Genomic DNA, 24530 nt, shown 5'->3' on the forward strand with positions numbered 1-24530 from the left:
CACAGCGATATGATCTGAACTTCACCGTGATTGCTAACATGGCACTCTTTACACTCTAGAACTTGTACAAGTCGGATCTGGAATGGGTCCGTGGATGTGGCTGGATTCCTCTGGACTCGGTTGAGCACCAGAAGGTGAAAAAGGCACAGGAGATACTGAACCAAGTAAGTACAGTCTTTTACAGATCTTTCATTCCAAGTTTTTTTCATCTCGCTTGAATTTCCTCTTCTCTTCGTTCAACTTAATACGTTCTCTCTCCTTCCCCCTTTTTCAGAAACTCTACAAGCAAGACGCTATTGCCAACTTTGCCAAGTTGACCTCGATTACCGATGCGCCAGACGTGGTTCTGTCCAGGATAAACACGTATAACTTGAGCGATGTAAGTACCCGACCATAAATAATACCTGATGCGTTGACAATTGAAAATCCGTAACGGTCATTTGATTGAGTAATTTAAAATAACAACAGGGATTGACAGGTAAGATAGTGGGCGACTCTTCCCCTTTGTAGAGGGAGCTGTTACAACATAGGAACAGGAGTAGGCCATTCAGACCCTCAAGCCTGTCCTGCCATTCTATTATATTGTGGTTGATCTGTGCCTCAAGTCCAATTACCTGCCTGTGCCCCATACCCCTTGATACCGTTGCCTAATAACAACTCTCCACCTCAGTCTTGAAGATTTGAATTGATCCAGTGGTAGGGGTATTGTAAAAGGGTGGGAACATTGAGATTAAACAATCTGTCTAGCAAAAATGGTGGAACAGTCTCGATGGGCTGAATGGCCTGTTCCTGTCCTCCTATGATTCACCTGTTATCATGAGAACAATGGTGGCGTTTAAAAAATGCTGAATTTAATTCTAGTTGTACATTGCGATAGTTGATCCTGTTAATAATAATAATAACAGTGACTCTCTATCAAAATGAGATATCAAAATCAATTGAATCACAATGGGATCCAGCGATCGAAGTAAAGGTGGCAGTGAAGGGTTTGGATCGAAAGAAAATGTGCGAGTGGTAGACATTTGAACAATAAGGTGGTGGAAACAGATTCAATAACAACTTTCAAAAGGGATAGGTACTTGGAAAGGAAAAATGTGGAAGGCTATGGGGAAAGAGCGGGGGAGTGGGACTGATTGGATAGCTCTTCCAAAGAGCTGGCACAGGCATGATGGGCCGAATGGCCTCCTTCTGGGCTGTAATATTCTCCGATTCTAATAAGCAGGAATTGCTGGGAATATGCTGAAGAATTTCCCATTTATAAAGCCGGATTGATCATCCATAAATTTGTGGACTAGCTGAGAATACGTAGATGCATTTACCCATCAAGGTCCGTATGTAGATACCCAGAGAAAACAGCGATCACTGGAAATGTGTGAGCTTTGATATTGGAATTGGATAGAAAATGAATCCCCAAGGGTATGTTTTGTTGTAGCCAGTTGCACTTTAAACCACATTTCATTATTATTGTTATATTAATTATTATTATATTTTGATTGTGTTACCTTCTATTTCTCACAAAGTTTGTTTCCAAAGTAATTAGATTTTTTTTGTGGTTGATGCATTTTTATGCTTTGGTACTAATAACAAATGTTGATGTTGATAACAAATTTGATTTTCATTAGTTGAGATACAAAGAGACATTTAACCTGGAGAAGGGCACGTACATTGGTTCCGCTGACACACCCCAATTGGCTCATTCAAGAGAAATGGCAAAGGTCATCAGTGAGGTAAGTCTCTGCAGATTTTCCCCTTCCCCCCGCCCACCATCTTAAATAATTGCTGGTTTTGTAATGACATTTTAAAACTCCATCCTGGAAATGCCCCGACTCCCTCCCTCCCTCCCTCCCTCCTTTCAAGGCCCATCTCAAGGAGCTATAGAAATTTGAAAAGAGAAGGGAGTTTCTGCCAGTGTCCAGCCAACGATAATTGATATTATGATATTATTATAAATGTATATCGTACTGTATTGGTAGTGTGATCAATTATATGCCAGTAGTATCAAAGTATTTCACCAGACAATGTTAATTCAGTTGTTGTGATGGATGGATTATTTCAGTTGTGAGATTTTCATATTGTTGCATTCTAACACATTATCTTATTTGTTGGACCATTGCAGAAATCATATAAAGATCTATGGGACAGGAGTAAAGCCATAGGATACAGCCTGGATCAAGACTACCTGCCTCTGGTTTATGCCAAAAACTCTAAGAACATAGCCAGTGATGTGAGTACAAACAAGCTCTTTCAGCTGATCTTCCTTCATTGAGCATTGCATTATTTCAGCTGCCAGTGTTCAATGTATGTTTGGCTAACTTGACCTTATTAATGTTATTTTTCCAGCTGAAGTATAAAGAACTGTATGAAAAGCACAAGGGCCACTACATGGCTGGGGGAAGTATCAAAGACTTCCCCTCTGTGGTCCATTGCTTGGCTGTGGACAAAATGAGAAACATGGTATGTACCACCAGACTTAGCAGATTTAGTTTTACTTTGGATCCCATCGTCTCTTTAGCGCTTTTTTTTGTTGTTTTGGTCAGCCGGGTGTCCGCCACATCCATCACCGTGCTTAAGAGTAACCAAATTGGACTGAGAGTTCCACATATCTATGCCACTTACACATGAAAATTTCCTTGTGCCTGGAATGGAACATACACTCTCTCCCTGGAGGGACACACCCTGCTCACCTAATTCCAGAGAGTAGTCTGTGCTAGGTTGGTGAGAGCCAAAACTTGTGGATCCCAGCGTGTGCTTTAGCGGTAACTTCTGGAGTTTAACCAGATAAAACTCGGAGCTTACCATTGTACTGCAAAGGACGAAACGTGGGGGTGGGTGCTGTAAAGTGGGAAATATATTCTCATAAATGGGGTTTACACTGAAAAAATATTCTGACATAGCTTCTTTACCATGGAGTCCTGTAGAGTATTGGTTAGAAGAGCGAGAGGATCTGGGTTCAATTCCCGGGCAGGGCGAAACCTCAGGTGAGTTTCCTTATTCTACATAGCAGTTTACTTAGCAGTAAGTAGGATTCCCGTTGTTAGTTGATTGGCAGTTCGCTTTCCAAGCGTAATAATCCCTCCCCCCAAAAAATGAATAAAATAATAATATTAATTTGGTCACTGAATCCATGACTGTTTGTGGAACAATGCTGCTGCATTTCACCCACAAAATGTTCATTTTACAATATATTCTGTGAAGCGCTTTGAGACATCTCAATGACATGATAAGGCGCTATATCAAGTGTGAGGATTACACACATAACTTGTGACCGGTTCTTTACATTCATTTTTTCAGCTCGATTACAAGAAGAGCTACGAAAAATCCAAGTTCAAGGTGCACATACCCAATGATATGGTCAGCCATGTTTTGGCAAAGAAATGTCAACAGATCCTCAGTGATCTTGAATACCGCACTTACCTGCACCAATGGACCTGCCCCCTTGATGAGCAAGATGTCATCCACGCTAGGAAAGCCCAAGAGATCCTAAGTGATGTAAGTTTCAACGAAGTTGGGGTAGTGATCGAGAGAGGCAACGTGTTAAAACTCACCCCATGTCAAGTTTCCCCCCTCAACCTTGCCTTTTCAACACAGACCCAGGGTGTCCTGTCGTTTCTCATAGCTCTGTCCCTAGATTCAGAGGTTTAACGTGGAAGCCCTCACTATGCTCCCTCTATCAACTAATATCTTTCGGATGAGATATTACACCCGATTTTTTTTTTTTGGTCACCCGGGTGCTGTGGAAATCAATCACCATGATTAAGAGCATCCAAACCAAGCTGGGAATTCCATGCATCCCACCTACACTTGGAAATTCCACAGATTGATTGTTGGAATGGATTGCGCTCTCTCTCTCTACCTGGAAGGACACATCATGCTTACCTAATTCCAGAAAGTATTAGGTGCAGTTGGCAAGAGCCAAGGCTTGGAGAGATCCTAGAGTGTGCGTTGGGGTAACTGTTGGAGTCTAACCAGCTAAAACCGTATAGCTTGCCATTGATGGCTGTTAAAGATCCCATAGCACTACTGGAAAAGAGAAAGGAATTTCTCCCAATATCCTGACCAACAGCTCCCCCAGATAATATTGGTCGTTCACTTTATGGCTGTTTGTGGGATACTGCTGACTGCAGATTGCCCGTCACATTCGCCTGGATAAATACGCAGTCACTACACTTTACAGTGAATCCTGTGAAGTGCTTTGAGACATCCTCCAAATGTGAGCATCGTTGCATCAAATCCGATTATTATTTTTTTATTACTGTAAAATGTTTGCATTGCATTGCTTCTGTCTTGAAGAAAAAAATGTTGGAAAGTAAACTTGTGACTTAATCTCATATTGCACCTTAACTTTAATCCTACCTTACCTTCCTGTAGGTTCTGTACAAGGATGATTTGACCTGGCTGAAAGGAATAGGTTGTTATGCTTGGGACACACCAGAAATATTGAGAGCCAAACAAGCGTATGAACAGCAGAGCGAGGTAAGGTATATTCAGAACTATGATGGCTACTTGAAGCTCACTGCTACAAGCTATTTCAAGGACTGTGCGGACACACAGAAGAAATTGAATTTGAATGATGGAGTAAGAAAAAGATTAGCAGTATTTGAGTTAGTATGTTAAAAATGGGTTGGACAAGAAGAATAAGCGAGAGAGAGAGAAATTGAGACATATTGGGATTAAATATTTAAATGTAATTAAATATTAAGATTCCGGGCAAGGTGAAAGCTTAAGGAAGTTTCCTTCTCCACACACACACACACACACGCCTCTGTTTATGCAACAGTAAGTAGCGGATCGCTTTTCCGGGGGTGATAATACCTTCCCCCCTCAAAAATAATGATAATTTGGTCACTCAATCCACGACTGTTTGTGGGATGCTGCTGTGCGCCATTGGCTGCTGCATTTCGCCCCCAAAAATACACAGTCAATATAGTATATTCTGTAAAGCTATTTGAGAAGCCTCGAAGATGTGATAAGGCGCTATATCAAATGCAAGGATTATTAGGATTATTATTAAATAGTGGATAATGTGCAAATCGATTTCCTATTTTAACATTTGTTGCCAGGCGGGAAATAATTTGCAAATATACTATACTTTGGTCCACTACAAATGCATTAACACATGCTCGCTGGCTATTTTCCTGCAGATCAAGTACAGAGTTTCTGGTAAGAAGAACTTTGAAAACTACACTGTGATTATGGATACCCCAGGGTATGTGACAGCTGTCCATGGAGCGAATGTGTTAAGTGATGTAAGTACACCGTAATTTGCTATTGGAAACAAACACGTTCTAGTGTCCTAGTGCGACTGAAAGAATTGTGCTCCTGCACGTCCCTTGTATCCTCTATTCCACCATCGATTCTCACACTTTCAGGCTCTATGCTCCAAATCTCTGGAACACTCGCCCTCTATCCCTCTGCCGCACCCCCTGATTCCTCACCTTCAAGACCTTCCTCTTCGACCGTGCCTATGGTCACCTCCCCCCTCCCCCTGGCTTGGCTTCGTGCTCTGCCACTTGTCAAGCGCTCTGGGTGAGGAGTACTATATAAATGCAAGTTGTTGTTGTTCATATATGTTAGCCATTTTTAACTAACCAAGTGGCTGAAAATTGACATCCTTACAGGCTAAATACAAAGCAAATTATGAGAAGACGAAGGATAAATACACAACTGTTTTGGAGACTGTGGATTATGACAGGACCAACAACCTGAAGAGCTTGTTCAGTAGTGTAAGTAATTCCACACAAACACCATCATTGGGTTTCAAGCAGCTCCATAATAGAAACCTTCAACGCGCTTCACCTTGGCTCAGTGGGCAGCAATTGGTTGTTAGTCATTTGGTGGATCGCATTTCCAGGGAATAATAATCCTCCTCCACCCCCAAAATAAAAAATATATAGGCAAATAGTCGTATTTAATCGTCAATCCACGACTGTTTGTTGGACACTGCTGTGCAAAATAAGCTGCCACATTTGGCCCACAAAATAAACACTTTACAGTATATTCCGTGAAGTGCTTTGAGACGTCTCAACGACGTGACAAGACACTATATCAAACGCAAGAATTATTATTATCATATTATTATCATTGTCATCCCATGGTTTTGATAAATGGGGTCCATCACATGGGCAAGCACTAAACACTCATCTTTTTGTTTCGTCTTTGTAATGAGGATCTCCAATTCTAAAGATGTAAGACAGAGTTTGCTGGTTCAGCGGCATTCGTGCCATAAACTCAAAATAAATGAGTGTTCTGCGTGCGATTATTTAATCGAATTTAATATTATTTTGTTTTCCAGAATGCTTACAAAATGCTCTGGGACAAGGTGAAAGCAACAAGCTACAGTATGCCATCGGATGCCTTCTCAATAGCTCTTAATAAGAAGCAGCAAATCGCGGCCAGCCCAGTAAGTATTCTGCTCTGCTGGCTACAGCCTCCTGCTTGTTCCTCTTGCCCTGCGTTCTACCACCCGTGGCCACACTTTCAGCCACTGTGCCTCGAAACTCTGGAACACTCTCCCTCAATCCCGCCGTCTTGCCCCTTCCTTCCCCCATCTTCAGGTCATGGTCTACAGTCACCTCCGCCCCAGCTTGGTGTCGTGCTCCATCAGTGTGAAGCACTCTGGGACACTATGCTGTATGAGGGTGCGCTATATAAATACAAGTTGTTGTTCCAGAGAATCCTAACGAACTCAGGCCCCTTCTTGTTGCTTGGATAAAGGCGGAATGGCAAAATAATATGTAAAAAAATGGTTGTTTTTAATTAGCAATCAAACTATCCACATCTTCTTTTGCAGCTAAAATACCGCGAAGATTATGAGAAGTTTAAGGCTCTGTACACCATACCCAGTTCGGTAGAGGATGATCCACTTACACTGCACTGCCTGAAAGTTGGGAAGCTTACCTTGGATGTAAGTTGTCATTCAGCCTACACTGTTATACAGAGAGAACGAGCGAGAAAAGGCACTCATCATTTGTCTCACTTCAAACCAGCACAGTTTCTTCACGCCCATCTCTTTCCGGCAGCCAAGTGTTTTTTTTTGGGCTGTCTGCTGTGTGTCTGACACGTGCAGAAACCCATCAACAAGTTTAAGAGTGTCCAAACCAACCTGATAATCCCACATTCGTGTACGACTTACTCATCAACGTTTCCCTGTGTCTGGAATGGCCTGTGGGTGTGATATTTCCCCCCCTGAAACGATGCACCCTGCGCACTTAATTCCAGAGTGTGTTAAGTGGAGCTTGGCAAGAGCCAATGCTAGGGGGACCCCAGAAGGTGCGTTGGATTAAACACACATAGCTTGCCACTGAGAGCAAGCACCCCACTGCTTATCCAGCTAGAACCACTCTGCCCATTAGGGCTTTGGCTCACAAGGTTAACAGGAGCTGAGTAGTTGAGTGAGAATCCTTTGCCTCAAGATGGCCAACTGGCTGTTAACAAGCTTCTGAAAGAAGCTGTATCCCCTGCTCGTAAAAATGCCCCACTTGTACTTTGTACCCCCACTCTGCTCACTGTTCCTCTATGAACCTTCTCCCTGCCTTCTCTCCCTCCTGGATCATTCCACAGGCTCCCTCATGCTCCCACAGTAAGAGCAGCCACCCCAAATGCCCAATCTCCCGGTCTCTCTGGCGCTCTGAGATGCTACGTGAAGGACGCTATGTACAGGACACAGAGTCCTATAGCGTGTTGGTTAGAGCGCTCGCTTCGCGCTTTGATTCCCAGGCAGGGCAAAACCTTAGGCAAGTTTCCTTATTCCACACCCCTCTGTGAAGCGCTTGGAGACGTCTTAACAATGCCATAATCAAAAGTAAGAATTATTATTAATATTATTATATAAATGCAAGTTGTTGTCGTGTTATAAAGAGATGAGCCCACAGTAATCTTGATGCATTGCCTTCAATTTGTCCAGCGCCTGTACAGAAAGAATTATGAATTGAACAAAGCGAAAGTACACATTGTGCCGGACATGCTGGAGGTGGTCGCTGCCAGAGACACACAGAACAAAGTCAGCGAGGTCGACTACCGCACGTATCTTCATCAATGGACCTGCCTTCCCGACATGAAGATCAACATTCACGCCAGGAAAGTCAACGAGCAGCTCAGCGATGTAAGTGCCTGTGCAGGAGCCGAGAGAATGGAATTCCACCTCGTCCTGTAGCTTAGTGGTTAGAGCACTCGCCTCACAAGCGTGAGGACCCGGGTTCGATTCCTGGCCATTGGGCAAGTTTCCTTACTCCACATGCCTCTGTTTACCTAGCAGTAAGTAGAAACTCAGTTGTTAGTCGATCAGTAGATCGCATTTCCGGTGATAATAACCAATTCCAAAAAAAATATTGGTCACTCATTTCACGACTGTTTGTGGGTCACTGCTGTGCGCAATTGGCTGCTGCGTTTCGCTCACAAAATATACAGTCAATTACACTATTTTGTGAAGCGCTTTGAGATGTTTCAACGACGTGATAAGTACAAGGATTGTTATTAATATTTAGCAATTGTGGTTGATTGGTAAGTGATTGATTAGTGCGTTGTAAAGTAATTCCTATTTGTGGTCCATTTCCCCTCCCAGATTATCTATAAAGATGACCTGAACTGGCTTAAGGGAATCGGGTGCAATGTCTGGGACACACCAGAGATCCTCCGATGCAAGAAATCCTACGACCAGCACAGTGACGTATGTTCAGAGCACTTATTCTTGCAAGCGCAACTTTTTTTAAACAGATAAAAAAAAATGATTGCAAGTCTGTTTGATTAAATTTTTCTCTTTGGGATACTTCCCTGCAGATTAAATACAGGTCCAAGGCTACGGGCATGTGGAACCAATTCACGTCGGTCATGGACACCCCGACCTACGTTGATACTGTCGTCAAAACCAAGCCGCACAGTGATGTAAGTATGCCTGCGTATCTTTCTGAAAATACAGGCACAGTGGGGTGTGGGTTTGTGTAATGATGGTGGTGGTGTGAAGGAGGAGTTCTTGGGAAGCACTGTTATAATGAGGAATCCTACCAATAACTGGCGTAACGGAAATTTCCCCCGTAAATCATGATGCAAGGAAAAGTTGCGCGTGATAAAACTTGCAGCAAAAATGTTGTGAAACAGTGCACGAAGAGTAAAATACACAGCAGTGGTGAGGTGGATGTCGTGGGGGGAGATGGCCTTTCTTATACTGATCAGTAAAATGTTCTTGTTTTCCTTCGGTTTCCCGTTATAAAGCCATTGTAGGCCTTAACTCCAGTATAGATGGACACAAAATATTTGTTGGTGTTTCGCCCACAAAAAATACAAGTCAATCCACTTTACAGTATATCCTGTGAAGTATTTTGAGATGTCCCAACAATGTGAGAAGGAGTTATACCAAATGCAAGATTATTACTATTATTATTACAGATGTCATGGTGTGAATGGAACTCTGTTGAAGCTTTAATTTCTCTCATCCAGTCGGGGTTAACGATTCACACAACAGCCCCATTGTGTGTGGTATATTTCTATGGTTATAAATAGGCATCACGTGCGCATTGAACGAGTGGCATAAATGTTTGAGTCTATGTACCAATTTAGACCCATTGAGATAAACAAATGGGATCCAACTCCTATATAGACCGCTACACAGCTCGTTGAGACACATCTGGATATAATCCCATTCAGATGTGCATAGATGTGCTGTGCAAAATTCAGTGCAATGTTTTGATCTTGAGAACATATGTAAGTTCCTTTTAAGAGAAAACACTGTCATCCACCCTCCTTCCTCTCACTGTTTTGCAGATTGTCTATCGTAATAACTATATCACCACCATCAAAGGCAAAGTGGCTCCAACCACAGAAACCATAGATCTGACGAGAGCCAGAGAAGCTGGCAAGCTCCAGAGTGAAGTAAGTGCTTAAAGTAAAAGATTCTTGGGAGAACAGGTGAGACCCTGGCTCGGTTGGTAGCACATTTGCCTCTGAGTCAGAAGGTTGTTGGTAAAAGGCCTGCATCAGTTTCTTGACGCCACATACTCTAGGCTGACAATTCAATGCAGTGCTGGGGTGGGTGGGGGGGGGAATTGCATGTGCCGCCATTCGGAGGAGATTTTAAATCAAGGTCCCATCTACCTTTTCGGGTGAGTGTTAAACATCCTCTGGAACTATTTAAAAAGAGAAGGGAGTTTCTCCCAGGGTCCTAGTCAATAACCCACCGAATAAAATGAGTCATTTACTTCATAGCTGTTTGTGGGACATCGCTGTATGTTCCACAGCAAATAGGCCACTCATTTTCCTACAAAATATACAGTACTGATAATGCGCTATATCCAATTCAAGGATTATTATTATGACAGTAATAGTTTACTTGACAGTAAAATCCTATGAAGTGCTTTGAGTCAACTGGATGACATGAGATGACAATACTTCGAGATGCTATCCTGGATGAAGGGCACTATATTGGCTGCAACATTTCACCCATTAAATACACACTCAATTCACTTTACAGTATTTTCTGTGAAGTGCTTTGTGATGCCTCGAAGATGTGATAAGGCGCTGTATCAAATATAAACTCTTATTATATAAATGCAAACTGTTATTGATAATGAGCTATGTCCAATTCAAGTATTATTATTATTATTCTCTATGCCAATCATGGCTCTTTGGTCTTTCTTTTCCAGAACCTGTACCGGGAAGTGGGCCGGAGCTTGCTCCCCAGCGGATATAAGCTGGCAACAGACATGCCCATCTTCAAACACATCAAAAACTGCAATGCGATACGTAGCGATGTAAGCAACACAGACCCTCGGTATCTCCCCTGCCAGCTACCTTTCACTAACCCTGCCTTTTAGTGCTCGTCATAAGAACATAAGAATTCCTAGCCGAAAGAAGACCAAGGTCCATCTAGTTCACCTTCCACCATCCTTCCACCATGCATACGTCATACTCCAAGCTATATACTTGACACTAATGTTTGTTTCAAGTGTGTTTGATTTCTAAGCCAGCCAGCACTATAATTTGGACGTATCTTTTTTTTTTTAAATTTGATTTAGTGTGACCGATTATTTTCTTTCTATTTTTCTCTTCCCCACTGGTGTACGTCTCTCTGGTTCCGGTCTGGCCTCCTCTTGGCTGGGGTTGGCTTTCCCACTCCAACCTTGGCCAAGTGGCCGTTGTTCAAGTGAGAGGCTTGGGCAGTGAGTGTCGGGGGGCCACTCAACAGTAGAGGGCACCACAACCCAACCTGACCCTCTCTCCCCACCCATCTGGTCATGCATGTCCTTACCAGCAGAGGGTGCTGCAAAGAAACCAGGAGCAGGAACCCTGGCTTGTTTTGCCCTCCCTCACCCTTGGAAAGCTGCGTACTTTTCGAACATGATGGCGTAGGTAACTAGCTCTGAAATCGACAAAGGGGTACATTGCATTTATACCGGAGCTGGCAGGAGTCACAGTGCTCTGAATTGATCCCCCCTACGAGCTGGGCTTCAGTGAAGTTTGCTTTGATCCAGTCTCGATTTCTGCTGCACGTATGCCTGTGTATCATGGCCAAAGTCAAGACTAGCTATTGCCCAAAAACCCAGCCTAATATTAAATCTATTGCTAAAAGCCATTCATCGCTGGTGGGAATTTCTAATAAACACATTGAAATGTTTTGTTTTCTCGTCCAGTTGAAGTACAAAGAAGCTTATGAACACATGAAGGCTAAAGGTTACCTGCTGGCCCCGGATACCATCAGCTTCGTCACAGCCAAGAAAGCAGACAAAATTCTGAACCAGGTAATGAATGTGTGTGTCCTTCACAAGATCCTGGTATCTTGGCAAGGCCGATGGGGTAGGCCAAGGTCACGATTCCATCTTTGTACAATATTGTTTCCAACTGTGTTCTTTCCCTTTCACAGCGCCTGTATCGAGAAAAATACGAGAAAGGAAAGGATAAGATTCATCCTGCCCCCGACACACCAGAAATCCGCCAAGTCAAAGCTACACAGGAAGCAATCAGTGACGTACGTCTGGCCCTTCAACACAGGGGATCTCGCCGTGTAAAACAATCGTGGGATATACAGAACAATCCCCAGTGACATTCCTCGCCTTGCTAGAACGCAGGTTCAGGTTCACCTGCGTGGTGTGGTACACTTCTGACTTCCTGTTCTTAAATAAATACCTAATTTCCAGCTCACCAGATTGCCTTTCAATATCACTTCCTGGGTCCTTCACATGTCAGCAATCTTCTGGCCCATACGCAGTACGCAGGAAGTGACATTAGCAGCGACCTGGCGATCCTCAAGTCGGCCATTTAATGCACTCGCTCATGATATTGGACCCAGAATTGTGTTGTGAGGAGATGCGCTGAACTTTCAGGGGCTTTCAAGAATCAAATAACTCACAGTGAATTCTTTTTGTTCAGCTGGTGTACAAATCAAAGTACTTCGATCAGCGAGGCCAGATGATATCTCTTCCATTCACGCCCGAGCTTTTGCATCATCGCTACGTGGGGGAAATAACCAGTGATGTGAGTGTTAATTATCTTTTTTGCTAGTTTACTAGAGATTTTTGTTTTTGGGGAAGCTCTTGTCTTGATGTCTCCTGTGCAAACTGATTCTATGACTATTGCCCCTTCCAGAACAAATACAAGGAAGATCTGAATTGGCTGAAGGGCATCGGTTGTTTCTTGTACGAAACTCCAGAGATGGTCCGTGTTCGTGATTTCCACAAATTTGTGGTACGTCTCCTTTTCTCTCATTTCCTAGTGTCGATTTCACCGAATAGAATCCACTCAAAATCTTTGCCAAGAGCTGCCGTGTTCGCCCACAAGACACAGTCACTGCACTTCCATGGTCAATCTGTGAGGTGCTTTGAGAGCCCTCCTGATGCGTAAAGGTGCCACATCAAATGGAAGGATTGTTAGTATCATTGTTTGGACACTCTTAAGCACAGTGATGGGCTTCTGGTGTGAGACACAAGGCTGGCAAAGCAAATAAAGCCATTAAGTTATCCTGGATCTAGTTATAGTATCAATAATAATAGATACAGAAGATTATAAGATCCCAGATTGTGGGAAGTTTGGCTCTTATTTTCTCTTCATGTGTTTTGCTGCCAGACTGGCTACAAGAAGGCGGCCAAGAAAATGGAGGACAAATTCACTGGGGTTCTGGACACCCCCGAGTATCGTCACGTGACGGAATTGAAGACCCATTTGAGTAATGTGAGTACAGAGCCTCAACTGCGCTCTGAAATAGTACTCGGTTGAAGAGACACAGTTGCAGACTTTGTTGTAAAGTAGGGATTGTATTCCATTGCAACACTCCAGTCTCTGTTCCACTGCTAACTGACATCCCACCCTCCTCCCCCCTCCATTAGCTTGGCTCAGACAAGTAGCGCTCTAACCTCTGGGTCAGAAGGTTGTGGGTTCAAGTCCCGGGTTGGGCACTGTTAGGGTCAGCGAGTGCACGCGAGCAGGAATCGGTGAATTCCGATAGCAGTGATCAATTATTTTCTGATCGGGAAATCGGCTCTCACTTTGGCTCGCGGCTTTTATGATTCCAGCTCGTTTACCGTGCGGCAGGAAATGACCAGAAGACGAAGTACACTCCCATCGGCGACAGTGTGGATCTCAACAGAGCCAAACACGGTCAGAAGATACAAAGCCAGGTAAAGACCAGCAAGAAAATTAATTTGGATGAAGAAAGCCATTCGCCTTATTCAATCCAACACTACATCCTCCCATCACAGCGTTAAGCGGTTCTGTAAAACAATCCCAACCTCTTCGTCTCGACCGCCATTTCTGACAAACTGTGGGTAAAGACATACTTCCTGGTGTTTGCCCTGAAATTGTCCTTTGCAACTCTTAAGCCTATGTGCTCTTGCTCAACTGCCTTGAAGTGGCGATTTGTGACATCCTCCCGACGTGAAAGGCGCTATACAAAATATAGTCATTTGTTGTTGTTGTTGTTGAAAGTGTTGCTGATCGATTTATTTCTGTTGTTTTAGTATCTGTACGTGGCGCTGGCCTCAAAGGAAAGGCCCCATTACACTCTTCAGGCACACACTCCAGCTTTGGAGCACACCAGACATGTCAAGAAAATCACCAGCGAGGTAAGCATTCCAAGATTTTAGGACGATTTCAAATCGTCCGTAATAGTTCTCGCGGCAGAATAGAAGGAAACGGTAATGGATCTGTTGGCGTTCCAGTTTGTATTGTTGACTGAAATTCATTTAGACCACCTACCTCGCCAGCGAGAGGACCCAGGTTTGATTTCCGGGCAGGGCCAAACCTCGGGCAAGTTTCCTTACTCCACACGCCTCTTTTTACCCAGCAGTAAGTAGGAACCCGGGGCTTTTCCGGGGTTGATAATCTCTTAAAAAAATAATAATTTGGTCACTCAATCCACGACTGCTGTAATTCTTAATGCAGAAGTAGAGTCTTGTGGTAGCTTATTGATTTGTACTGGAAACTTGTCTGAAACCTGATTCATTTGTTTTGTTCCTCCATCAGAGAAACTACAAGGAACAGTACGAGAAAATGAAATGCAAATACACTTCCATCCCGGACACTCCGATCCTACTGAGGTCTAAGAAAGCATATGCGAACGCCAGCGATGTACGTACTGAACTTAGGCTCTATGATAAAAGCTTCCTCAGTCGAGCCGGCGTTCTTTCGCAGCCTGAATAAACCTGATTTCTTTTTCCTTCGATAGCTGCGGTACAAGGAAGCCTTTGAGCACGCCAAGGGTCACTACCACACCGTGAAAGACGCCCTGAACATCACCTATCATCGCAAAGTCACAGACGACATCAGTGAAGTACGTTGGGTGAAATGAACCTGTCGCTACACTTTGCCCACAGAATCCACGGTCAATTCACTTTACAGCGTATCCTGTGAAGCACTTTGAGACATCTCGAAGACCTGATAATGCGCTGTATAGATATACATATAGATCAAGCGTTCTGGAACACTACCCCTCGTGAAGGGCGCTGTATAAATGCAAGTTGTTGTCTTTCTCGAAGACGTGACGAGGCGCTATATCAAATGCAAGGATTATTATTATTATTTACAGTGAATCCTGCGAAGCGCTTTGCGGGGCATCCTCCCGGTGCTGAAAGGCGCTGCAATAACAAACCCGAGGGTTACTGTTATTAATGAAGCTTTCTCTACCCTCCAGGTGAAATACAGGGAGAAGTACATCAGACAGCTGGGGCTGTGGAGGTCCATCGCTGATCTGCCTGAGCATTTCCACCACCGCATGGTCACCGACTCCATCAGTGATGTGAGTTTCTCCCAGTCGTCCTCACCTTCTCTGTGATTTTTTTTGCCGTGGCAGTCAGAGCAGCGACCTGGAGCTACCGGTCAAAAACTAGTTCTGCTTCTGATCCTTGACGTTGTTCCGAAGCGACAAGAGTTGTGAGGTGTCACCTTAAGTGATCAGGAGATGAAAGTCTTGTCGTTGGTTAGCTGTGTGTTTATTTCCTGCCTCAAATCCTGCCTCCTCAAACTCATCCACAAGCTCCTCATCCTCTTCCCCCCGCTCTCCCCCCTCTCTCTTCCTCAGGGTCTAACCCCCGTCCCTGGAAAGCACTTCCACATGTTACCCTAGAGTGCTGTATAAATGCAAATTGTTTCTGTGCTTTAAGCTTTAAATTTCACCGCAAGATTTCGCCCATTTTGCCCAATATGCTCTGTGAAGCACTTTGAAACATCTCAACAATGTGATAAGGTGCTATATCAAACCCAAGGATTATTTTTATTATTATTATTATTAAGCAGCTTCTACTTTAGAATGAAAGGAGACCGAGCGCAACACACTGTCAATAACTTTTTTTCTTTTTAATATCTAGGTCAAATACAAAGAAGACCTGACATGGTTGAAGGGAATTGGCTGCTTTGTGTGGGATACCCCTGACCTGGTCCTGGCCGAGAAGAACTCGAAGATGTACAGTCAGGTAAGGACAGCAACCATCATTACACACAACAACAGGTTTGCGTGAGGAAGGCCAGAGGGGGTTTGTATCTTTGGAGAACTGGGTGTCCGACATATACTATATCACAGTGATGCTTAAGAATATCCAAACCAGACTGAGCGTTCCACATATGTATGTCACCCGGAAATTTTTCTGGGTCTGGAATGGAGTGCGCACTCTCTCGCCCTCTCTCGCACTCTCTCCTGTCTTACCCAATTATTTAGAGTATCAGGAACAGGTTGGCAAGAGACAAGGCTTGGAGACCTCAGTGTGGGGCATTGGGGGTACAAGCTGGAGTTTAACCAGGTTAAATAACCTGCATAGCTTGCCATTGAGAGCGCAATGCTTGTCCAGCTGGGACCATCGTACCAGTCGCAGCTCTGGTTTGCAGGGTTAACAGGAGCTGAGTGGGAAGAACCATAGCTTCTTCCGATTCCGGGGTGGGGGGAAAACAGGAGCGCACACTCTACCACTACTCCAGACAATGGTTACTTATCGATTCATAGCATTGCCAGGATTGAGCTCACAGTCTGGGCTGATCCTCGAGTGCATTGCTGGGCGAGAGCCTCATTGTCGGAGGTGCAGTCGTCCTTCAGATAAGATGTTCAACCAAGGTCCTGTCCTGTCTGCATGTTCAGATGGACGGTCACTTATACGTGGCTGTTTGTGGGACATCCCTGTGTGCAAATTGGCTGCCACATTCACCGATAATTTATACAGTCACTGCACTTTACAGTAAATCCTGCGAAGCGCTTTGAGGGGTCTGCCCGACTGGAGAGGCAATGTATCAAATGTAAAGATTGTCACGGTGCGGGATTAATAAGGAGCTAAAGTGGAATTATTTGTATAGATTTGCAGTAAAGCTTTACAAGCTGGGCAAAATCCGCCTCTAACGGTTTGGTTTTCTGCTTACAGAATAAGTACAAAGAGTCCTTTGAAAAGAACAGAAACAAGTTTAAATACACGTCAGACACTCCACACTTCCGACATGTCAAAGAAGCAGGTGCAATCCTGGATGAGGTATGTGCAGACAGCGCAATAGGTGTCAGTGAATGGCACTTAATTCTTATCGCTGTACTGTATTGTATTGAGAATATAGAACCGTGAGTGTACTTTAACCTGTCACCCTCTGCATTGCACGTCTGTTGTCTTTGTGGACAGAAATCCTACAAGTCTGAGGCCAAAATGATACAGAAGCAAGGATGCAATGAAATTCTACGCCCTGATATGCTGACTGCAATGTACAACTCAATCTCGGGGAGTCAGGTAAAAAAAAAACCATCAGTTTTATGTAATGCTTAAACCGTTTTTTTGATAATGTTTGGCTTGTTTAACACCAGTGTTTTGTTCTAGGAAATGTGGTTTGGTACTAAATCCGTTGACACATCAGGTATATAAAAAAAATGATTCGAAAGAGGTTTAATTACTTGCGATTCCTCAGTGTCGGCCTGTTTGTGGGACAAAATACATAGTCACTCCACTTTACAGTAAAATCCTGTGAAGTGCTTTGATGCGTGCTCCTGATGTGCAAGGCGCCACACAAAACGTAAAGCTTATCATTGTATTTACGTTGCCCAAACCAGCTTGTTATGCATAATTGGCTGCCGTGGATTTAGTGACCACCAATTTTTTTTACAAAATACACAGTCAATTCATTTTATAATACGTTCTTTGAAACGCTTTGCAATGTCTCAACAACATAAGGCAACATAATGATGATGATTATCTACTCCATCTCTGAGTCCCTCCCTCGCCATTGTTGAAGCCCAACTTAAGAACTACCTTTCTGATGATGATTTTGGTCACCTTCTCCCTTCCGCCCATCCACTCACCCACTTCTCAGCCACCCCGTTCCCCCGAGTTGGTGCCCCCGGTCTCCTTTGACGTCCTCCTGATGTGAAAGGCGCTCCACGAAATTAACCTTGTTGTTAATTTAATGCTTTCCCTGTGTATAGTGGAACTACAAGAAAGATTATGAGAAGAAAAAGGACAAGTTCACGTCTATTTTGGAGACTCCTGAAAACTTGCGAACTCAGAAAGTCACTAAGATGATCAGTGACGTAAGTGCACTTTTTTCTGACCAGAGCCTTGGGATATCTTCCCAACATGAAAGGTTGACTATGTGTATGTAAATTGGTATAGCAATTTGTATTGTACGAGGGAGGGAGTTAAAATTACATGCGCCTCTTATAGAAAGTCAGTTATATGAGACCTGTGAGGTTGTATGCTGTTTCTAAACTGCTATTTTCTGCTGTGTTCACAGATATCGTATAAATCGGATTACAACAAAAACATATCCAAGGGATACACTGCTATACATGACACACCTTTGCTGCTGCATATGCATAAGATCAAAGACAGATCAAGTGCCGTAAGTATTGACTACACATTGAATGCGTGTTGCAGGAAGCATTTTTTCACTCAAAGGGTGGTAGAAATCTGGAATTCTCTCCCCCAAAAGGCCGTGGATGCTGGATCCATCCACACCTTCAAGAGTGAGGTTGATAGATTTTTGGTAGGTCGGGGTGTTAAGGGATATGCGGAGAAAGCGGGGAATTGGAATTGAAAGGATTAGTTGAGGTACAGACCAGCCATGATCTAATTAAATGGCGGAAGAGGCCCGAAGGGCTGAATGGCCTCCTCCTGTTCCTATGTTCCTATGTACATCAATACAGTACATGTACATCAATGTCCAATTATTATTACTATTAATAATAATATTATCACGAATGTACGTTGTCAATGATATAATGATATTAAGGACTTCAATTCCTTATAAGTCTGCTTGAGTAATGGCATATTATTCCTTTATTATACCATCCTGTAGGTCGTATAGATCTCTGGTATTAGCCTGGCTCAGTTTAAAGCACTTTTCCCTAGGAAGTCAGAAAGATGTGGGTTCAAGCCTCATGTTGGCACTTTGATGTCATATAGTCCAGGCTGACACCCCAGTGCAATCCTAGGGATGTGCTTCCTTGTCTGTGATGCTTTTAATGAGACGTTAAACTCAAGGCGGCTGTCGTAAATTTGCTATGACGAGATGGAGGAAGTACTTGAAGCGTTCAATATGCCCTTAACATTGCCTCCTTGTTGTGGTCAGTTGAAATACAGGGAACTGTACGAAAAGAACAAAGCTCACTGCAACATCACACCTGACGCCTTTGACATCAGAGCCGCGAAGAGTGCCTACAAAAACACGACTAATGTAAGTGTCGGCAGCGATTTCTATCCCTCTGGCTTCCACATACAAATCAGTGCATATCTCATCGACAAAATCAACGGATATAATAGTCACTTTAATGGGGTAGCAAGAGGCTTGTAACTTGATTGCAAATTAGTAGGCGGTAGGCAGTTTATCAAAGTGAGTCAAACCCACTCCCTTCCCCAGTTCCTAGGTGAGTGCTACATTGTTGAAGATGGCATTTTTTGGATGACTTGTTCAACCAAAGTCCCGCCTGCCTGTTTAGGTGACCATTAAAGATCCCATGGCATGCTATTGGAACAGAGAAGGAAGCTTCTCCCAATGTCCTGGCCAACAATTCCCCCCTCACCAGATAAAATTGGTCACTCACTTCACGGCTGTCTGTTAGACATTGCTGTGCGCAAGTTGGCAACCCACGTTCCCCCTACAAAATACAGTCACTACACTTCACAGTAAATCCTGTGAAGCCTTTTTAGACATCCTCCTAACCTGAAAACTGCTGTGTCATCCATGCAAGGATGATTTAGTCTTGTTACAAACCGGAATGCATTTAGTTCAATCAAATTTCGTTCAATAAAGGCAATGAACTGCATGTTGAACCTTGTGTGTGTCAATGTGTCTTTTGTTACACCGCCCGCAGCTCGACTACAAGAAGAAATACGAGGCGACCAAGGCAAAATGGGTGTGGACAGTGGACAGGCCAGACTTCATACAGGCTTCCAAGGCTTCGTTGCAGCAGAGTGATGTAAGAATAACAGCACCGTGAGACCCATGGCCATAGTGCTTATCCATACCCCAAAAAACCTCTTTGTAACAAACCCTGTATAGGATTTTCGTCATACAACTCTGAACCCATCGTGTAGAGTGATGAATTGTCGGAGGTGCTGTCCTTCAGACAAGGTCCCGTCTGCCTGATAAGATTTCATGATATTATTTGAAAAGAGAAGGGAGTTATCCCTGGTGTCCTGGTCAACAATCCTCCAAATATAATGAGTCACTCACTCCATGGCTATTTGTGAAACATTGCCATGCGTAAATTGGCCAGTGTGTTCGCCTACAAAATAGTCACTACAGTCACTTTACAGTATATCCTGTGCAGCGCTTTGAGACGTCTCATCGACGTGATAAGACGCTATATGGAATGCCAACATTATAATTATGCAAACTTGTCATTGATCCCTCTAAAACTTTGTTCTGTTTATTTAGGAGAAAAAGGGAATAGAGGAGCAAGGGCGGGTTGTCAGAGAGGTCTTGTGTGGAGCATAAGCAACCGGCATGGATTAGTTGGGTTAACTGTTGTATGTTTGTGCCATATCCATAGAATCCTACAGCACAGAAGGAGGCCATTCGTCCCATCTTGCTTATGCCGGCTCTTTGAAAAAGCTATCGAGTTAGTCTCACAGCCCCGCACTTTCCCCATAGCCTTGCAATTTGTTTTGCTTTTCAAGTATATGTCCAATTCCCTTTTGAAAGTTATTATTGAATCTGCTTCCACCACCACTTCAGGCAATGTGTTCCAGATCGTAACAACTCACTGCGTTTTTTAAAAAACATTCTCCTTGTCTGCCCTCTGGCTCTTTTGCCGATTTTATATTATTCTATGTAATTTTGTATAATTCGATAGAAAACAATTTGTTGGAGCAATTTTGAATTGTTAATAAAGAATCCTTTCACGGCATTAGATTGCAGACTCGCATTGTCTGTGAGGTTTAATTTGCCTCGGGCACTTTGCTAATAAAATCTGCTTGCTGCATTTTGCAGGTGGAGTATAAGATGGACAGGGAATTCCTGAAAGGCTGCAAGCTGTCAGTGCCTGTTTATGGAGACAAAAACATGACCCTAGCAGTGAACAACTCAGATTTGGCCAGTGATGTAAGTATGGATATTTGCTGTTAATGTGACACGCCATGCTGTGGATCGTGCCTACAGTCACCTCTCCTCGTTCCCCATCTTAACATCAAACTACGCCATTGTTAAGCCCTCCAATACGCTTCATAAAGGTAATCCCTTCCATTAGGTCTCACTTAAAGACCTTCCTCTTCGACCATGCTTACTTTCACCTCCCCCCTCCCACTGGCTCCGCATCAATTGGCTGTCGCGTTTCGCCCACAAAATGCGCAGTCAATTCACTTTATGGTACATTCTGTGGAGTGCTTCGAGACGTCTCGAAGACATGATAAGGTGCTGTATCAAATGCAAGGATTATTATGATTATTATTTTTATCATCACTGACTTTAGCCTCGGGGCTCTCTCCCAGTGTAGAATCCTCGCTCACTTAACTTTGCGTCTTTCTTATAGGTTAAATACAAGTTGAAACATGAGAAAGAAAGGGGCACTTACAAAGTGGTCCCAGACACACCACAGATGCTTCACGCCAAATCAGTCGCTACCATGATGTCCGAGGTGAGTATTTTACCCTGCAGCATGTTGTGTCTTGCTTCCATCCCATCCCAGACCACCCTGGAGCAGAGTTCTCATGAATCATGCATGAGTTTCTCCACTATCCTGACTGCTCCAGTTCGAAATAACACATTGACTGGGACACTTCATTAGGATAAGACATTTCACCTGTCAGATGGATGTTAAGTGTCCCGTGGTACTACCTGAATAAAGAGAAGGGAGTTTGTCCCAGGGTCCTGACCAACAATTTCCCAGATAAAATAAATCATTCACTTCAAGGAGGTTTGCAAGATATTTCTAGGTGCATATCGGCTGCTACGTACACCTGCAAAATACACAGTCACTACACTTTACAGTAAAATTCTGTGAAGCACTTTGAGACGTCTTCTTGAAGTGAAAGTCGCTGTAGCAAATGTAAGGATTATTATTCTTACCACAAATGTACAAATTATTGTTGCTGAATTTATCAGGTTTACTTTATAACACGGAGACTAATCCTGTAGCTCCTGTAGCTCAGTGGTTAGAGCACTCGCTTTGCAAGTGAGAGACCTGAGTTCAATCCAGGCAGAGGGCGAAACCTTGGGCAAGTTTCCTTACTCCACACAGAGCCTAATAATAATCCCTCCAAAACCCAAAATAATAATAAATTGGTCATTTTCAATCTACGACTGTTTGTGAGACATTGCTGTGTGCAATTGGCTGCCGCGTTCACCCACAAATATACAGTCAATTCACTTTACAGTGTGTTCTGTGAAGCGCTTTGGGACGTCCTCCCGACGTGAAAAGCGCTATATCAAATGCAAGGATTATTATTATTATTATACAGAATTTACTGTTATCAACATCTCCATTATTGTAGCATGCAACAACTAGGATGGTAGAAGGCGAACTAAATTCAATTCACTTCACAGTATATCTTGGGAAGTGGTTTGAGACAGCTTAACGATGTGATAAGGCACTATATCAAATGTAAGGATTATAATTATAATTATTATTAGATGGACCTTGGTCATTCTTCGTCTACTGTGTTCCTACGAAGTCTGAGAATATCTCCTTATCCAGTAGATTTTGTCCAATAAAGTAAAATGCAGTGTTGACAGTTGCCGGCCTAAAGATGTTGCAATGACTATAGTTGGTTCAACACACTTGGATAGTGCTGTTGTTGTCTCATCCTAGCCATTACTAAATAAGGTCCCTGTTTCCTCTTTCTCTGCCTTACAGAAAAAATACAAAGAAGCTGTTAAGAGGGATCTTCCGCATGGCACTTACACCAAATTGCCTGAGACTCGCGATACTGCCCATGTTAAACAGGTCTCCAAGCTTCTTAGTGGGGTGAGTGTTTGTAACATAGGAGAGGGAAATAGGAGGGATGGGGCCCCATTTGGCCAGCTTCCATGCTGCATCTCTCTCTGTAACCCTGCACTATGTGTGTGTGTGTGTGTTCAGGGGTGTGTTCTACTCGTTAACATCCACTTGTTTGATCGCAGAAAGTGTACAAGGAGAAGTTTGAGAAGGAACGAGGCAAATCCACCTATTCCAACATGGTGAAACCTCCGGAGATCATACACGCCATGAACGTAGCCAAGAACCAGAGCAATGTGAGTGTGGAAGCAAGAAATAATGCATATGTTTAGCCCCTGATATGATCTTTGGTGAGATCTGGGTTCTTGAGGTTGAACTGCTGAACTGCTGCCTTGCAATTATCCTCAGGGGGGTGGAAGCAGATTCAATAATCATTTTCAAAAGAGAATTGGATGTATACTTGAAATGAAAAATATCGCAAGGCTATGGGGAAAGAGCGTGGGAGTGGGCCTAGGTGGATAGCTTGTTCAAAGAGCTGGCACAGGCTCGATGGGCCGAATAGGTTTGTTGCGTGCTGTAGGATTTTATGATTCTAGGTTTCAATCACTCAGCCTGGAACTGAATCTCTGAGAACAAATAACACCGATAGCGAGTTGGTGTGCTGCAACTAATCTCTAATCAATGTTATTATTGTCCCATAGATTCAATACAAGAAAGATGCAAAATCCAACCTTTCTTACTCATCCGTGGCAGATCGGCCAGACATCAAGAAGGCCACTGAAGCTACCAAGTTAATTAGCGATGTGAGTATTCCTCGCAGTCAAGGGTAATAGGTAATTAAAGTCCTGTAGCTCAGTGGTTGGAGCGCTTGCCTGGGTCCTCAAGCGAGAGGACCTGGGTTCGATTCCCAGGCTAGGTGAAACCTTCGGCAAGTTTCCTTACTCCACACGCCTCTGTTTACCTAACAGTAAGTAGGAATCTGGTTGTTAGTCGATTGGCGGCAGCGGTGAGGGTGGGTGGTAATAATCCCTTAAAAAAAAATAATAATTTGGTCACTGAATCCACGACTGTCTGTGGGGACGCTGCTGTGCGCAATTGGCTGCCGCGTTTCGCCCACAAAGTATGCAGTCAATTCACTTTACTGTATATTCTGTGAAGAGCACTGAGAAGTCACTAAGACGTGATTAGGTGCTGTATCATGCAAGGATTATTATTATTAATAAATTGTGAGTCTGGTGCCTGCTCTGGCCGTCAAGTAAGAGTGTCGCTGTGAATCTCCCCAGATCGGGTATCGAACCAAAGCTCGTGAGGAAGCAAGCCGTGGGATAATCAGCCTCGGTCGCCCCGACATAGAACTCGCAAAAGAAGTGTCTAAACTCACAAGCCAGGTAAAAAAAAATGAACCAAAAAAAATACAGTAGAAAAAGAAAAGCTGAATGCATCAACTGATACTCGTACCTGCATTAAAATAAGGTCACTACACTCGAAAGTAACTGATCCAGTGAAACGCTTTGAGGATTTTGAGATGATGAGGCACTTCTTTATCAAATACAAGCAATGCATGAATACAATAAGCCTACAAATTACACAATAAATCCTGTGAAGCGCTTGGAGACGAGCTCGCATTGAAAGGCGCTGTATCAAATGTAAGGTGATGACAATGATTATTATTGTTATTATAGGCAGTGTGAGAATCAAATTGTGGTCAGACAGCATA

The 24530-nt window shown here is 43.5% G+C and overlaps 1 protein-coding gene across 25 annotated transcripts in view; it reads left to right on the plus strand.

The window, feature by feature from the left end:
• The window catches only part of neb (nebulin), a 131180-nt gene that overhangs the window by 76230 nt on the left and 30420 nt on the right, over window positions 1-24530 (plus strand). For all 25 annotated transcript variants that reach the window (XM_007896321.2, XM_007896305.2, XM_007896301.2 and 22 more), the window contains 39 exons: window positions 60-164; window positions 275-379; window positions 1623-1727; window positions 2117-2224; window positions 2341-2454; window positions 3292-3489; window positions 4369-4473; window positions 5142-5246; window positions 5619-5723; window positions 6293-6400; window positions 6791-6904; window positions 7904-8101; window positions 8561-8665; window positions 8776-8880; window positions 9757-9864; window positions 10635-10742; window positions 11622-11729; window positions 11852-11956; window positions 12358-12462; window positions 12574-12672; window positions 13051-13155; window positions 13497-13601; window positions 13941-14045; window positions 14446-14550; window positions 14648-14752; window positions 15113-15217; window positions 15786-15890; window positions 16824-16928; window positions 17070-17174; window positions 17864-17968; window positions 18172-18279; window positions 19009-19113; window positions 19751-19855; window positions 20872-20982; window positions 21410-21514; window positions 22733-22843; window positions 22999-23109; window positions 23515-23616; window positions 24097-24201. In XM_007896321.2, coding sequence (XP_007894512.2) covers window positions 60-164; window positions 275-379; window positions 1623-1727; window positions 2117-2224; window positions 2341-2454; window positions 3292-3489; window positions 4369-4473; window positions 5142-5246; window positions 5619-5723; window positions 6293-6400; window positions 6791-6904; window positions 7904-8101; window positions 8561-8665; window positions 8776-8880; window positions 9757-9864; window positions 10635-10742; window positions 11622-11729; window positions 11852-11956; window positions 12358-12462; window positions 12574-12672; window positions 13051-13155; window positions 13497-13601; window positions 13941-14045; window positions 14446-14550; window positions 14648-14752; window positions 15113-15217; window positions 15786-15890; window positions 16824-16928; window positions 17070-17174; window positions 17864-17968; window positions 18172-18279; window positions 19009-19113; window positions 19751-19855; window positions 20872-20982; window positions 21410-21514; window positions 22733-22843; window positions 22999-23109; window positions 23515-23616; window positions 24097-24201 — 4326 coding nt within the window. The remainder of the gene's footprint in view (window positions 1-59; window positions 165-274; window positions 380-1622; window positions 1728-2116; window positions 2225-2340; window positions 2455-3291; window positions 3490-4368; window positions 4474-5141; window positions 5247-5618; window positions 5724-6292; window positions 6401-6790; window positions 6905-7903; window positions 8102-8560; window positions 8666-8775; window positions 8881-9756; window positions 9865-10634; window positions 10743-11621; window positions 11730-11851; window positions 11957-12357; window positions 12463-12573; window positions 12673-13050; window positions 13156-13496; window positions 13602-13940; window positions 14046-14445; window positions 14551-14647; window positions 14753-15112; window positions 15218-15785; window positions 15891-16823; window positions 16929-17069; window positions 17175-17863; window positions 17969-18171; window positions 18280-19008; window positions 19114-19750; window positions 19856-20871; window positions 20983-21409; window positions 21515-22732; window positions 22844-22998; window positions 23110-23514; window positions 23617-24096; window positions 24202-24530) is intronic.

This window comes from Callorhinchus milii, unplaced genomic scaffold (assembly GCF_018977255.1).
Source record: "Callorhinchus milii isolate IMCB2004 unplaced genomic scaffold, IMCB_Cmil_1.0 Scaffold6, whole genome shotgun sequence".
NCBI classification, from domain to species: Eukaryota; Metazoa; Chordata; class Chondrichthyes; order Chimaeriformes; family Callorhinchidae; genus Callorhinchus; species Callorhinchus milii.